Source organism: Tyto alba, unplaced genomic scaffold (assembly GCF_018691265.1).
Source record: "Tyto alba isolate M040663 unplaced genomic scaffold, T.alba_DEE_v4.0 Super-Scaffold_17, whole genome shotgun sequence".
NCBI classification, from domain to species: Eukaryota; Metazoa; Chordata; class Aves; order Strigiformes; family Tytonidae; genus Tyto; species Tyto alba.
This window is the reverse complement of record NW_024881279.1, coordinates 6,024,171-6,040,850: the sequence shown is the minus strand read 5'-3', so window position 1 is coordinate 6,040,850 and position 16,680 is coordinate 6,024,171. Positions and strand designations below refer to the sequence as shown.

General features: G+C 35.4%; 1 protein-coding gene across 2 annotated transcripts in view; it reads right to left on the bottom strand.

Annotated features, from left to right (window-relative positions):
* SPOCK1 (SPARC (osteonectin), cwcv and kazal like domains proteoglycan 1) overlaps window positions 1-16,680 on the bottom strand; it is a 322,834-nt gene that overhangs the window by 203,652 nt on the left and 102,502 nt on the right. The window contains exons 3-4 of one of the 2 annotated variants that reach the window (XM_033006056.2): window positions 12,821-12,829; window positions 9,636-9,681 (exon numbers count right to left, since the gene is read on the bottom strand). In XM_033006056.2, the coding sequence (XP_032861947.1) occupies window positions 9,636-9,681; window positions 12,821-12,829 (55 nt within the window). The remainder of the gene's footprint in view (window positions 1-9,635; window positions 9,682-12,820; window positions 12,830-16,680) is intronic. The other variant, XM_033006057.2, reaches the window with a different exon arrangement.

Here is a 16,680-nt window from a genome sequence, read left to right as displayed (position 1 = left end):
TTTTATGCAAATAGGTTTAACCTGAAGCAGTAAGAACAAGAAGAAATATAGCTGTGATTCAATTAGTGGTTTGATGACCTGGGCACTTATGTTTATAGCAGAAGGAGATTTAATTCCTAAATACACATGCATTGTCATGTTTTATCTAATGAATTGAAAGAGAATTGTTAACTGATTTTCATCCCAATCTTTAACCTCAGGGTCAGATCATGACCTTTATTGCTGCCTGGACAAAAAAAACCACTACTATCCAAGTACAGAATCATCCATAGGAAGTCCTCCTGACTCTGTATTAGAAAGTAGGTGAGATAAGGAGAAGCAGTCAGAGAAAATGGGCTGTCTTTTGCTAGTCCCTGTTTACATTCAGGGAAGTTTACAAGCCCATGACAGCCATGGTTAGTGTCTATCTTGAACTTTATGCACATTACTCCCATTCAATAAGAACTTGCATTTTTTTAGGTGGTGCCAAAATATCTGTCAAGGATACTGATTCATTTATTTTCCCTTCTGTGCTTTGACTGGAAATATATTTTAAGATATAACTTCTTCATCACTTCTGTGCTTTTAATGAAATTAGCTGGTTTCCATTAATCAAAATACAATCACAGAATCACAGTGTTAGAATGGCAGTTCTGGGAAGGATGCAGATTCCATTCCCCTTCTCCATAGCTAGATCAGCTATCAATGTGTCATTATCTACAAGACATTTATTTAACATGTTTCAGAACACTTACAAAGATGGAGACCCTACATCCTCTTAAAACATCTCTCCCAATGTTTAAGTATTGCTGTCATTACAAAGCGAAATTTAATCTAAACAGCTAAATTAATCTTTGCTGCACTGTAAACATATTGCTCCTTGTATTCATAATGGACAGAGAACAATTCCTCCACTTTACAGTTAATTTTATGTGTTAGAAAATAGGATTTGTGGGTTGTTTTGGGTTTTTGCTGTTATTTTGTTTTGTTTGTTTTCTCTCCTTCAATTTTCCTTCGCAGAGTATATTTTCTACAACTCTGATCATCCCCCTTACTTATCTCTGGGTACTTTTCCAGTTGGTTCATACTATTCTAGAAGCCTGGTACTCAAATCTGGACAAAATATTTCAGCCAAGTTCTTACTGGTGCTGACTAGAGCTGAAGGATTGCTCATAGTTACACATGCCAGTACAACATTTGCATTTCTTGCAACAGAATGACATTGTTGACTTATGTTTTATTTGTAATCCATTGTAATCTCCTACACTTTTTCTCTGAATTTATTACTATCTGATTGTCTTTCACCCTGTTTTGTGTAGACGATTATTCTTACCTAAGTAAAGAAATTTACATCTGCCCAGATTGAACTTTATCATTTGGTTTTATACCATTTCTTAAATTTTGTAAGACAACTGTGAATTTTATAACTTTTAGTATCTTTAAAAAAATTTCAGGCAAATCACTTAAATCTTAGATTAATTCCAGCTGATTTACAAACACACAATTTACACAAGCCCATTCTTTTCATAATCCAGAATCTTATACTGAAGCTTAAGCTACTAACTACAATAGCGACCTGGTCATAGCTGACTTTTTAAATGAAAGCCAAAGCAAAGACATGTAGGTACACTTTGGCCTTCTCAGCAATGTCTTTATGTAAGCGTATCTCTCCACTGATCAGTGAACCATAATTTTTCTTGATTTTTCTTTTCCTTCTAATACACTTGTAAAAAACTGTTGATTTTAAATCCTTGTCCAAACACTTCTTTTTATACTTGGCTTTCTGAGTTCGGGGCTACCGTTTACACTTCCTTAAGAGTTCAACCTAGTTGCCCTTTCTTTATGTAATTTCTTGTTGCTGTCACTAAGAGCCTTATCACTAACCAAGCTCTTGGCTTTTCTTTGCCCACTACATTGAGGAAATGCCTATTATCCTAATTTTTCTTCCTCTAAATTCTGCTATGCCAATTCCCATTTTACTGAAATCTGATTTTGAAATAATTTGTCTTTTATGTTCTTATCTTCCTAAAAATTCTGCATTATACCTTTTTATGGCCATAGTCACTATGCCTTCTGCTTTCATTCTCCACAGGAGTTCCTGTTTTATAATTAGAATCAAATGACAGTTAGTAATTAACTATTAACTCACAAGCATATAAACATGTTTAAATACTGTGCAAATTACTCTTCTGACTGGCTAGTGATTTAAAACTCACTTTGACATGCAGTGTAAATCTAATGCTATGCCATCCAATATTGAAGTTAAGTAATGTTTCAAAGCTGGAGACTTTGCCCCTAGTTGGTTTGGTCTTGTTAAATCAGCATACAAACTGAGGCAGCTATTTTGAATAATACAGTGGGGTGTCTTTTACAGCAATGAGGAAAGAAGCTTTGCAGGTATGTATTTTCCAAACACACTTAATTTTTGAAAGTTTAGGTAGGTTTCCAAAATATACCAAACTGAAGCAAAGGGAAGGGGAGACCCCTGCTCACTAAGAGATGCCAATGAGAGCAGGGCTGGGCCCTGTGATATTCCCAAAAATGTATTTACTTCAATGGGAGCTGGATGAGCATGGGGAGGCATGAATTTCCCTTTAAAAATCATGTCTGCTTCAGAGTCAATGAAGTAAGAGATATTAAAAGAAAGCCAGCACCATTATTGACAAAACTAACAAGTGATCCCCAAGTACTAATAAAATTCTAGACAAGCAACTTATCGATCATTTTCTTAGTTCAAAGCACATCAGCCATAATACAATCACAGACAGGGACCCCATCTCTGTCACTTTTGATGCCATATTTAATGACAAAATTGGTTGCTTACAAGCTTATAAGAAATTTAATATCATGCTTCCAGTACATGAAGAGAACCACGTGCATCTGCTTGCAGAATAGAAGCAGCCATATTTGCTTGAAATGCATTTGATAGAAGATAGTATACTTCATGTGCTGCATCTTAGCTATTGTTTTCTGTTGATTCAGTTAGCATGTTTTAAAATTGTACTGATTTACTGAAGATTTACAAACATAATTCATGTGCAGTTGTCCTATGAATAAGGCTCTAAAACTAATTCAACCACAGTCAAAAAATAAATTGCAAAATAAGTTATTCAATTGAAATCTGCCATCTGAGGCACAGTAATAGAAAACATTTATTATAAAACTAACATATATTTGTGGCTAGAGATGTGTACAGTACTAAACAACTCTCTGAAAGGAATTTATTCAGGCTCTTCTGAAAGAACATCTTAACTGGGCTAACAGAAAATTACATGTTCAAAAATAATTGCAGGTTCTATGATTTTCATCTCGCATCACAGGCTTCCCATTATCATCCTTTTTATTTTGGAAGGCTTATGAATTTTAGACAAACTTTATTCTGCACAGCTGCAGGAGGCCATTTCTGGAGTCTGCATTTGCCAGTCAGACAGTAGAAAGACATAGGTACTATTCAATGCAGAATAGGTACGATTCAAAGAATGAATACCAATACATCCATCTGTAGATATAAAGCTCTAAATTTAACAAATTCACTTCCAGGGGGCTGCCAGACTGTGAAAGTCACAGGCTATGCTGTGCTGGAGGCTGCAATCCACTCAAAAGCAGTGTTTCCTCTTCAAAAGTGAGGGTATTTTGCCAGTTCAGACTTTCATTAGTGCTCAAGGGGAGTTCTTTGAAATGATACGAGTTCATGTCTGCAATTAATAATGATAGTCAAGTCTACACAAGTGTGTCTGACATTAGAGTCAGTCATTGATAGGTGTGATTCAGGCAGATGAAGATTTTCACACAGTACAATGGAAGAGGGATTTTGGAATTTGGATTTTTTTTTTTTTTTTTATTTTCCACCCCCCCAGCACAGATAATGAAAGCCCTGAGAAGTACTATCCCTGTTCTCAGTTACTGGAGAAGAGGATTGGGAATAAAGACAGTGAAAATAAAGACAAAGGCTGAAAGACAAGGGAGAAAGTTCAGACTATTTCTAATCAGGAGCTTCTTTCCCTGAGAAGCTTGGAACACTCAGGGTTGCTATCACCAACAATGGATAAAACTGTAGCATGTTTCTAGCAAGTCCCTTTGCCTCAGTGCAGGAAGAAGGGTTGAAGTAGGAGACTTGAGTCAGTTCAGTACACTGCAATCATCTGACAGTGTCACAATCAAAATGGAAAGGGTGAGACTTGCACCTGCTTGAACAGACAATTCCACACTTCAGTGGATGGTTTTAGGCATAGATTTGAGAAAAAGCTCAGCACTACAACAGCATCAAGTTTTTTCCCCCTCTTACTGTGTCCTTGTTAATAATAATGGCCACTCAATGGTCTAAACATTTTTGGATTCAGAGCTTATTTATCTGCAATACAAAGTGCATTCTATTACTTACACAGTTCCTATGTTCTGGGTAATGATGCTTTAAAAAAAGCCATATGGCAAGCAAATTGAACACCATTCCAAACTGTTTCCAGCAACTTTAAACCTAACAAAATGTACTCTTATTTGTGCATCTCATAGAAAAAAAATAACAATATGTATTATCTGTAGGTTTTACTATAGCTATTGGGAGGTATCTTTTAGAAGAAATTTTCAATAACTTTTTTTATTTAACAGTATTCACTTATAATAATACATAAAATCTTAATGAGTTAATTTTCTCGCAAGTCTGAATAGATGCATAATATCGGATGCATTTAATTGCCATATCAAAATCTCTGACTTGAGAATGTTATACTAAACTTTCTCCCTGATTCCCTCTTTTCTTTCTCCAGTGTAGATGGAGAACAGTAGGAAAATATGTTGTTAGCTGTCAAGTTCCTTAAGAACTTTCAAATGACCTTGTCAGAAAAAAAACCAAACCAAACAACACTTTGATTCATATTTTAAAATCCAGACTAACGTGTCTCTTCCACTCTTCTGCTTTCTAGCTTCTGCAACTCTGACAGAATTGAGTTCAATATTAATGATTAGCAATCATTTTCAGGCTATACGCTCTCCTGCCTTCTGCAGTCCAAATGCCTTGTCAGCTTGGCTCAGTTGGTAAGATACTCACCTTTGTATTGGTTTCTCCTGGCTTCAAGATGAATAAAAAGCTGGGCTGGTGGCTAGGCTAAAATTAAATTCCAATCACTCAAGTACCCTCTGAGATGCACCTGAACCATCCAAGCTGACTTCCCTTGAAAAGGCATGTTATGCAAAGATACCTTGTGTGACTCTAGGGGTTGTTTCAGTGAAAGTCCTGTAGATGTTTCTCTCTGCGTTGCAGGCAGAAAGCAGGCAGCTTGATTACACCGCTATTGTTTTTAAATGCATAATTAAATAATTAAACCTGCTGAATAAAGCTGGCTTTTTTCTAGAAAAGAATATAGAGTTGGTTGGACCCAGCAGACTCTTTTTTAAAAGATGCAAATGAAGTACAAGCCTAGAAGCATAGTTCTACTGATTTTTAAAACCTCTGACTACTGTTGGTTTTTAAATGTTAAATGTACTATATCCTCCAGCTGCCTTTGTGAGCTCACTTCTGGCAGGTACTAGCCACCTTCAGTTACTTCAAAATCCTGCCCTCCCAGCTCCTTCATCGTGATTCTACAGTCTGCCTTCCATATAAAGACTTCACAATTAGAATATTCAAACATGATTTTAGATTTAGAATCGAGAAATCAATTTTAAACAATAAAAACTTGTAAATCTGTCCCAAAGAGTGGGTATTCACACAAGTTAGCCTTAGCTTAGTGATACTAGACTCAGATTTCCCATATAACCCAGAGAGAAAGGCAGTTGTCTGCTTTCATTCACCCACTGGAGGATTTTTTTTCTCTTCAATCACTGTAGGAAGAACCTTGGTGTTGTGAGGTTAAAATTTGCCTTTGGGATATCTCTCAAAATAACAACTGTGTGGTGAGAACACAGAGCTGCTACTGTGTTCGCAAGTTTAAGCTAGGGCTCCTTACTGCAGGATCTGCATAGGCTCTCTGGATGCAAGGGCCCCAAAGGATAGAAAATAAAATTTTTTCTATCTCCAAAATAATACAAGAGCATAGGGGACATTTAATCACCCTAAAGCCAAAAGGAACAATGTGGAAAAAAATGTCAGGTCAAGAATGGTAGAGAAGTAAAGATTAAAGGGATTAAACAATTTTCCTGCAGCTTGTACTGCATAAAAGTCTAGAACAAATTCCAACTATTCTTTTTTCTCTGCATGGAAAATGACAGAAGTTAAACCTATGGTGGAAAACACCTGGAAAAGAGAAAGCAAGCATTCCTTCCTTCCTTCCTTTGTCTTAACACTTCTTATTTATATGGTATTCTCTCTATATACACGTATATATAGTATATACACATTTACACAGATATATATACCTATAAGTATATATAAACTGAGGATTAGTCTTGTCAAATTCTAATTTGTAAGGCCCAAATCAGCAACATGATGTGATTTCTCTTCTTTTCATTTTCTGGGTGACAACAGAGGGGTCAGCGGTTAAAGACTCACATGGTCCATGTACATGTAACTAAACTAAGCAACAGTTTTCTAAGGTAATTTTTTTTTTTTTTTGTGTGTAAGATATCTCTATAGAAAAGTATGAATGCCTATTTTAACATTCTAGTCAATGTGAATTTTACCACTGCCAAGTGTAATGACCTCTGTCAAAAAGAATGACCTACTGGCCAAATAAAACCCATTTGTAAGATTTAAATGAGACAAAAGTAGTGCACGGATCTCTGTGTGAGGCAGAGTATCATGCTCAGACTTCTTCACCTAGTCTGCATTCTGCTTTCTGATGACAGACTATCCATAGTCTTGGAGAAATTTTACACTGAAAGAGAAATGATCCTTTCCTTTGTAAAGTGACAGGTATCTTTAACAGTTGTACAACTGTTTGTGTTGCTTGAAGGTAACCATGTGTGATTTTAGATTCTCTAAAATGATTTGTATTTTTGCCCAGAGTCAAACATCTCAGTAACACAATGAACAAGACCATTTTAAAGCATGTCAGTTCAAAATCTTTTTGCAATATTTTGCCAGAATTTACTTTTTTGTTTTTCCTCTTGGGAAAACAGAGGGTCCCAAGGCTACTGCAAGGGGTAGGAGCATAAGTTCCATTTGAAGTCAGTAGGATTTGTAATCCTAAATACCTCAAATGCATGTGAAAATCTCTGTGGATATATGCCTTGACAAAAACATCATCTTTCTCTTTCCTTTGACACTGAAGTTCCATTTCCATAAAGACAAAGAATCTACACTCTTCAACTCTAACATGTACAAGACCCCAGTGATATTTCTGTGAGCTACCTACAGACAATACAAGGAAAATGTTGTCAATGAAATATAGAAACAGATGTAAAGTGAAATTTTCATAAGTACATTCAGAGACTTCCAATGGGTATCTTCTTCCTAAACACCTTAGTAATTTTGAAGACTCAAATCTCTGTTCAGCAAAGCTGCTCCCTTTTATCACTCCTGTTTGTAAAATAAATGACTACCAAAGCTCAAATTGAAAGTGAATAAAGAAAGAATTGTGGTTTTGTCTCCTCCACTAGCCTGTCATTTATATAGTTATCCCTTTATTCATTTGTTCATTCCTTTCCTTCTTAACTGATTCACTCTCTTCTCATTTATGGTATGATTCACAAGTATAATTTCAAACTATTTTATTTCCAGAGGCATAAAAATGTTTTCCTATAAAATGACTTGACTTTTTTTTTTTTTTTAAGCAGTTATTTAAAACTTAGCAACTAACTAAACAATTGGGCATCTCCTGCAATTATGCAACACTGATATTATCTAATATTCTTTAACCATTATCCACCAGTTAAATCCCAGTGCTTGGAGAAGGCCAAGTACACTGCAATTTGTTGTTTCCTTCTGTGTACCACACTGTGACTATCTCGCAACAAGCTCTTTTCTTTTTTTTTTATTTTTTTATTTTTTTTATTAAAAAAGCTATCTGCCTGCTCAATAATTTGCCTAAGCAATTTGCTTGCAGTAATACCTTTTCTGAATGTAAAATCACAGCAATTATATATCCAGATAGCCACTTCACATTCTGAAGGGCAAAGCAAGTCTCACACTCTACTTGAATGCCACTTAACTTTGACCACAGGATCCAAAAGAGAGGTCTGTGCAATGGATCTACATGACTGAAATTCATTTGTATTGTAGTTATCACGTAGATGATCATTCCTTTCTAAATGATAGAATACCATCTTGAATAAAATTCTAGGACACTGACATTCTGGAATTAAAGAGGCATGGTGTTGAATAATGAAACAAAGCTAGTCAAAGATCCAGGATCCTAAAAATGCCTTAAGCAGTGGAAAAAGTCTACCAGCTACTTGAGATTTTACAGCTGTAATATCCTCACCTCATATGTGTTCTCAAGCAGGAGTTATATGAGCTTCACTGAACATTACAAACAGGAAAAATGAACAACTGTCAAAAGGCAAACAGAAGCTAACCGACCTGCGCTTTATATTGTGTGTTGTTATCCTCCACAAATCAAACAGCTGATAACTGGTTCTACCAAATGAAAAGAAGCTGTGCAAAATGTAATTTTTGACATTTGTCCTGAAAATAATACATTCTAGAAAGCTTTAAGAAATAATGAAATTTAAGACCCAGGTGGTTTCGTATTATAGTTCTTGAGAGTGATCTGGTATGGACTGTTACAGAATACAGTGTCAGAGAGAAAAACATAGAAAATAGCAAAGTTAAAGTACAATGTTCTGATTTTAAGGACAAAATTATGGCATGCTATTACACTATTTTGTACCTGTCTTTCAGAGGATGGACTGCTGAGATTTTTTTGCATACAGTGTTTTTTACTGACGAGACATTAAGCATCAAATACATCTCATCACACCTCGCAGCATCAGAGCTACTAGTGTTCACAGTGATGTTCACCTATGATATTTAGAGTGAATGTCTCTTACCATCCCACCTGAAAACTTTGTTGCTAGCTATGAACACCAAGCAGTGAATGCTCGATAGGGAGTTATCTCAAATTGTCAATATGAAGTTCTTTTTCCTGGCATGTCTGTTGTTTGCAGTGCTATCCTAGACACAGCAATTAGAATATTTTGTATTGTTTTTTCCTATCCTTTGGTAGCTGGCCTGGAAATTGTTGAAGTACTGCCATCACTTAACAACTCACTGACACAAAGTGCAAAATGCACTTACAGAATCTCTATCTGAACAAGCAGCATATACACAAAACACATTTATTTTGAAAACCAGGCCTTAAATTCTTACATTAAAACTGATGTCAATGAATTGGCCCCTTAAGTGTTAGGAAATGCGGTAATTACATTTGTGACATTCAAGTAGCAAAGTTTTTAACATGAAAGAAAACATACGTGAAGATACCTGGTTTACATTGCATGTTACACCGAGATTCATGGTTACAGAGAATCTTTCTAAACATATGTATCATCACTGAATATAAACTGGAATGGATGGGGACTAAAAAACATAGTTGAAAAATACAGAGATGATTCAAACCCTTATACATAAACCACTCAATCTGTGACTTAATTGGGAATGACATGTAAGTATGAATATAGCTCTTCACTAAGGCATAGGACAGATGGAGGAAGAAAGGCATAAAGTGTATGGGGTTATCACAAAATAACAGAAGACACCACAAAATGTGTACTAACTTTACCTTGATCAAAAGGCTTGTTTGGATTCCAGTTTCTGAAATAATCATCCTAAATGGGAAGGAAAAGAAAGAAACTCAGGAAAAATATATTTAGTCTTTTCAGTACAATTTTACATAACTAAACTACAAATTAATCAACTCATCTTTTGATCCTAACATTTCTAGCCCAAATCAGATAAGGCTATCAACAGGTTGTATCCCAAAGGGTAGTAAATGCCTGTTAGAAATTAGAGAATAAAACATTCCTTGGATTCTGTACCTTGAATTTTTCTTCTGAATTGTTTTTCAAAGTATGCCCATTATTAAACATTTTTTGATAACTCTCTATTATTTCATACCAGTCTACATTTTTTGATGCAAAGATAAGAGCATATTGTTCAGATAACGTAACATGATCCACACCATCCTGGTATGGTGAGAGCTCAGCAAAGTAAATCCAAAAATACTTATATTCATTCAGACATATGTAAACCAAACCACTGTGAATGTACAGAAATACAGCAAAAGTATTGTAAGAATTATAGTTAAGTTACAATAACATGCAGGAGTATTTGCAGTGAATACTTCTGTCACTGTTCCTACTATTAAATTTAAAAAATCTTCTTAAAACAGATGTAAAGATATTCTGCTGTGAGTTTTGTGGTTCTTGTACATAATTCTGGTTGGACTTTAAAAGGAGAAGGTAGGAAGTGTCAGAGGGCCTGGCCAAATGAACATTCTGTTGCAAATCTATCTCTGCAGAAAGAATGTAAAACTCTTGTGTGATGGATCAATTTATATTCTATGTACTTAGCAAATATTTACCTGAAGACAAAGTTTCCCCTGCTTCAGTGTGCCATCAACCTTAGTCCTGAAGAACTGGGATTCAAGCCCAACTATTATATTTAGTTTCAGCATATTCTATATATCTCATTTGTGTCCTCTTTGAGAGGACATGATAATAACAGAACAACGTATTTGAAGTGAGGAAGCATGGAAGATTTCTATAACACTGTGACATTTTTCTGCATATTAAACTTGATTTCCTTTTTAATATATCCAGTATTTTATATTCATTTCTTGAGGGCTACCACTGAAGAGATGTCTTTATCAAGATGTCCAGAATGATACCTAGATTTCTTTTTTGTCTCAGGAGGGTAACTGAAAACCCATCAGTGTGAATGAGACACCTAAATTATTTCTTCCACTGAGCTTTGTTTACCATTTATCTCTAGTACACTGAATTTCACATACTCTCATGCTATCCAGTCACCCTCATCTGGAATATTTTGGAGACTTGGAAGCCAGCATGTCTTACTTTCTGGATTTGGAACAGCCCAGGGGACTGTTACGGGAGGTGTGGGGACTCTCCATGCCCTCCCTGAGCACCGGGAGATGCCCCTGATGGCAGCACATCCCCGTCTGGTCGCTACAGCCAGCATGAGGAGCAGAAAGTACTAATGCTGACAGCACGGAGAGCCACATGCTGCTATCTTGTTCTGCTCTGCCTGCTCCAGGGGCAGGCAAGGACAGGCGGGGGCTGGTTGTAATTATGCATGACTACCAGAAGGAAATGTATATTTTCTTTCTCCAAGTATATTCATGCTCAGTCTCTATACTGACTTCATGGACAGTGATGATGTTCCACAATAACAACAAAGATTATTATTCAGACTTTATTTCAGATACATCAAAAGTATCTATACTTTTTCTTCAGAAGTACAGGGTTTAACACCAGAGATAGAATCACAGGCTTGCCTTTGAATTCCACAGCTTTGTTAATACAAAAAATCCCTCATGGTTATACAATGCTTTGTAATTGATTATGATGTACTGCTAAATTCACCAAGCATTAATCACTTTTCAGAATGTGCTGGGTTTTAAGCTTTTGAGCAGGATAATTTTTTTCCAGCAACAAAATATTATTTTCTTGCCTGCTTACATTTTTTCCCAGGTGTTGCTTTGCTGCTGGGTTTTCAGCATCAGAAACTGTTAAATAATTCAAATCCCAAGAAATATTTCTTATGCTGTTGGCACACGGAACCAGTTTTGAAATAAGGATTGGAAAGGGGGTGTATCTCAATTTCACTGTCAAAGGAATATTTTACAGGAAATGCACCTTCCTCAGAAAAAAAGAAACTACAAAACACCCATATCTTCTGCAAACCTATTCTTTCTACTTTTCTCCTTTATGCAGACCTGTTTAGTATTCCCTTTCGAAAATTGAAACTATATTTATTTTACAATATGTCTGAAACTACAATATGATAGCATAGGAAAATGTACAAGAATAAATACGGAAAAAACACTAGAAAATAGAATGGAGAAAACCTTTGAGATTTTCAATATATAAAACTCATTATTATTTATAGGAGTAAATAATGACTATACATACGTTAGAGCAATACAGTCAATAGTAGTTCAGAGTAACTTATGCCAGTTGGACAATAGAAAATATAGCACTAGAGTTTCACTTCAACATTGACACCAGCAAGAACTGAATGGTTATGGCACTATAAAGGTGAAATTCACCCTGTAGATATGGCTGAGCAGAAAATCTATGTCTCATTTAAATACTACCTAAAGCTCTGACTTGAAAAATGAACAGGGCTTTGTACTAGTATTCGGCAAGTTGCTGAAATTTATACATTAACCCAAAATTATTTTTGTTAGGAGGAGGAACTCCTACCATCTCTCAATGGTTACCATCATTTTACTGTAACTTCCTCCAACAGAAAAACACAATGCTGATACAGCAGTATACAGTGTCTAAACATGACACTGATTTCCAAGTATATATTATCCTCTCTATATATCTATATACATATCTATCTATCTATATATCCTAGATATATATCTATAAAATACAATCAGCTTGATTAAGGAGATTTAACATCCTTATTCAATAAAACACCTTCCTGACAAAAATTACACATAAATCTATGATTTTGTAAGCTTTCTACTAGAACAGACACTAATGTGCTTAAAATACCTTATGCCTGCTGTAACATAACTATTATTTCATTTTAACATTAACATGTTAATAAATCAAAATTAACTCTTTAATAATTAACATGTATCCATACATTTAACTTATAACAATATTAACAGTTGACCATAACAGTGTAAAGTATAATATAAATTATGATATGTTGTAAGTAATTTTTTTCACTCTATGGATATTTACAAGTTAAAAGTGAAAAACCTACCTCAACTTCCTGAATACGTAAGCATTACAAATGAGAAAAGAAAAAAGAATGAAATAAAACAATATAAAAATATGTTAACATTCATTAATTTTCTCCTTGGCGGCCTTTTAAATGTGAAATCACTTATTTCAGATGACCTTCACCTCCAAATGAAATAATTTTCTCTCCTTCTTTTCTGACCTTTCCACCTTTGACCCTTCTAGTTTTCATCTGCTGAGCTGTTAGCCAAATGCCATTCTATTAGCACACATTTCCCTCATAGAGCACAAAAAAAAAAAGGCACTTTAATTTCCTTTTGGCTGACAAAACCACCAGAAAGTATTTTTCCACACATTCGTCTGTTACATACCTGATATAAGGAGAATGGATTTTTTTTCTTTAGCTGATTTTAAAGACTATTTATTTGATGGCCTTTAAGGGAAGGCAAAACCAGACATAGATCCACTTCAATACAACAGATGACAGCAACTGAGAAAAATTTTTGATTAATAAATATTTTAAAATATCTTTCTCCTTGCATAGAATTCAAACTATGATGGTTTTGCCTACGGTTCAATGGCTGCATAAGACTAAGTCAATCTTTTAATTAACTGAAGGGATTCTGCACACCTAAAATCAAGCATAAAAAGAGAAGAACTGATACCACAAACCAACACTGGATCTGACTCCCTTAGCTCCACCCAGAATTATATAAATGTGATGTATTGGCTTGGCCTCTGCACACAGTCAAATAAACATGAACCCTAAACTCTGTAAGTTGCCTGTCCCTCTCTCAGAGCTCAGACATGCTGAAGGGAATGAGACAGAGCTTCACTGCAGGTCCTGTGACTCCAGGTCCCTGATGGACTCACAGTCTCACAACACAGGTAAATACTCAACTTCCACTTCCAGGAAAAAATCTGACTTCTGTCAAACTGACTCCACTCCAGTTCTTAAGGAAATTATGAGTTCTGTTCTCAGTGGGTACGGGGTGAGGTGTTTGGCAAGATTCCTTTTTTCTGCCCCCTTATAAAGTCTACTGCCTGCCTAATATAGACACCTGGTATAGCAAAGCAGATAACCTGAGACGGTCCCTCATACAGAGAACAGCTTACTTTTGACATCCCCTGACCTAATTCAATTGCAAGACTTGGGACAGAAGCTGTCTTTTCAGTCCTGTATCTGTTCATCACCTAGCATCATGGAATCCTACTTCAAGATTTCACCCTCAGGAAATTTAATTGAGAAATAAGTTATGATCATAACAAATGAAAAAATCATAGAAGAGCAAATATAGATTGCTAGACTTGGGCCTCAATTCTTTATTGCATTTTAATTATTTTGATTTGAGCAATCAAGAGAAGAGATGAAACACATTTTGAAGTGATTTAAATCCATTTTGCCATATTATGCATAATAAATTATTGTTTCTTAACAAGAGCAAAATATTCTTTTATTGTTCAATACAAACTGTCAAATCAAGCCAACTTAGATTGATATGCCATCAACAAAGTCAATCAAGAGAATAATCATATGTTAAACTAAGTATGCAAAAGGCATATTAAAGAGTGCTAGTTTAAATGCTCCCAAAAGTTTTCTTACTTTCTTACAGGCAGAACTATCAAAAATCTCATTCATCAGAACTCATAGATTGGGTTGTTATTTGCAAAAACCAAACCTTGAACTAGACCCGTGTGTGAGACAATTTCCTGTTAGTCATATCAGAAAAGTTAACAAGTAGAAATTGACCCTAAAAGCACTACATTAATATATGACTTCACTTCTCTCTTATAACCCTCCACATCACTACAATAACAATATAGTTTAAAAACTGAAATGAATGGTAAAACTAAAGAGATTTATCCTCTTTATCCCCACCAACTAAGGAAGTAAACAACAGCTGCTTGTTCTCCCGAAGTTTAAGTATTTAAGTTATTCCCACCAAACCTACTCTATTGTCAATTTTTAGTTTATTTATTACCTAAAGACTTGATATTTTGGAGGAGTTAATGAAGCATGGTTAATTTAACACACAGGCACTCTTTATACTTACTGTATTTACTTGCCAGAAAGAAGCTCTTGTAAAATACTCTTGTTTATAAATAGAGTCAATCATTAGCTAAACGGGTGCGTAAATATTTATATTTTGTACCATTAACTGAGCTTATAAGTTATTTGTATGAATCAAGCAGAAATTAGATGCTGATTGGAAAAACTCCACAGAAAATCCCCCTTATTTTGCACCTTTCAGAACAGGCTCAGTTCAGTTTCCTCCCCCAAAGGCCTGTGAAGAGCCCACTGACCTGGATGAGCCCGCAGGGCACACAGCCATCATGAAACCCTCCTCACCGACCCCCCTGAGGAGACTTGTATACAAAGAGCATAGCCCCAAGGACTGAGATAAATTTTTGGAGGTAATCTTCATTTCCCACTCCTCCCAGCCAACAAGAGCTTAAATTTCTAAGTATCTCCAGGAAGGACGTTTATTAACATTGGTTTGCAGCCTGCTTAGTATTTTCCTCTTCTATTCTTGATCTATGATTAAACCTTTTACCCTGATAAAGACCAGCTGGGAAAAGTGGTAATTCTCAGCCCATTGCTTTTTTAAATTTAGCTCCAGAAAAATGCAGCTGCATTTTCTGCGTCTCTACCTTATCGTACAGAAGATCATTCCAACACTAAGCAGTGTTAAAGCACCAGCTGCTGCTTGCTAAAGTCAATCTAGCCTGTATCATAAATATCTCCCCAAGGCCCATTGCCTGTTTTAAGCAAATAGTTTGTGTCAGCAAATTACACATAATTTATTTATTTATTTAAGACTAAGAGAAAATATTTTATCCACTGAGTACTTCAGTGAATAAAGATTTCCCAATGGTAGCTGGTGCCCAGAGTCTGCAGTAGTGTCAAGAGCTGCCTCCAAACTCTTAAGCACATTAAGACACCTCTAACCACCTCTGAGCTCATTTGCTCGCCCTCCCAGGAATCAGAGGATATGCATCCAAACATAATGCTTTTGCTTTGTGAATCAGTAGTGCTTGTGCTGTGGATATTTCATTTTAAATTTGATAGGAGAAACCTTTGAAAAGTTTACCGATAAAGTTCCCAGAAAGGCTGGGAATGAAAGGGTTTAATTAAAGATCTAGCAGTATTAAGTGGTAAAATTGAAAGAAACCACTCCAGACTGAAGTAGTACCACATGCAATGAAAAGTGTGAGCATGTCAAAACCTGCCTAGAATACTGTAGCTAAGTCATCAATAAAAATATAATTAAATACTTTAACCTAGAATTAAATGGTGCAAAGGATTCACATTGGACTTGTATATAATGCTATATACATTAATGCTTGCTTATTAATAACAGTATAAAATATATACATACGTATGCAAATAAATCCCAGATATAACTGGCATAGAAAAGATATTTGACCATGTATTGCAATCTCAGATGTCCCATGAGACTCAAATTCTCAGCACGTGTACTTTTTGTTCAGCTGCCACTAACATGCAAAAAAATGTCTTCTGCTTAATAGGGCCTAGAATGTTATTTTTTTCTTATTTTCATAAATTAAAAGGGTTTTTTTGGTTGGTTGGGATTTTTTCTGCTATATCAGAAACAAGATTTGCCACTCTTGATTTACTGGAAGAGCATTCCAAAAGTTTCTATAGGCAATACTAAGAAAGTAGAGAAAACTTTCAGCATAGACTTTATTCAGTGACAGTCACAATGATTCTTTGGGGTGGCAAAAATTTCAGAAATTAAATTTAAATTTTGAAAAAAAAAATGAAAAATAAGTTACCACTGAGCCCATATCTGTCAGAATAAGAGTTCTCATTCTTCAGGTGTCAATCATATGGCCTTTTATACACAAATGTTCCAGCTG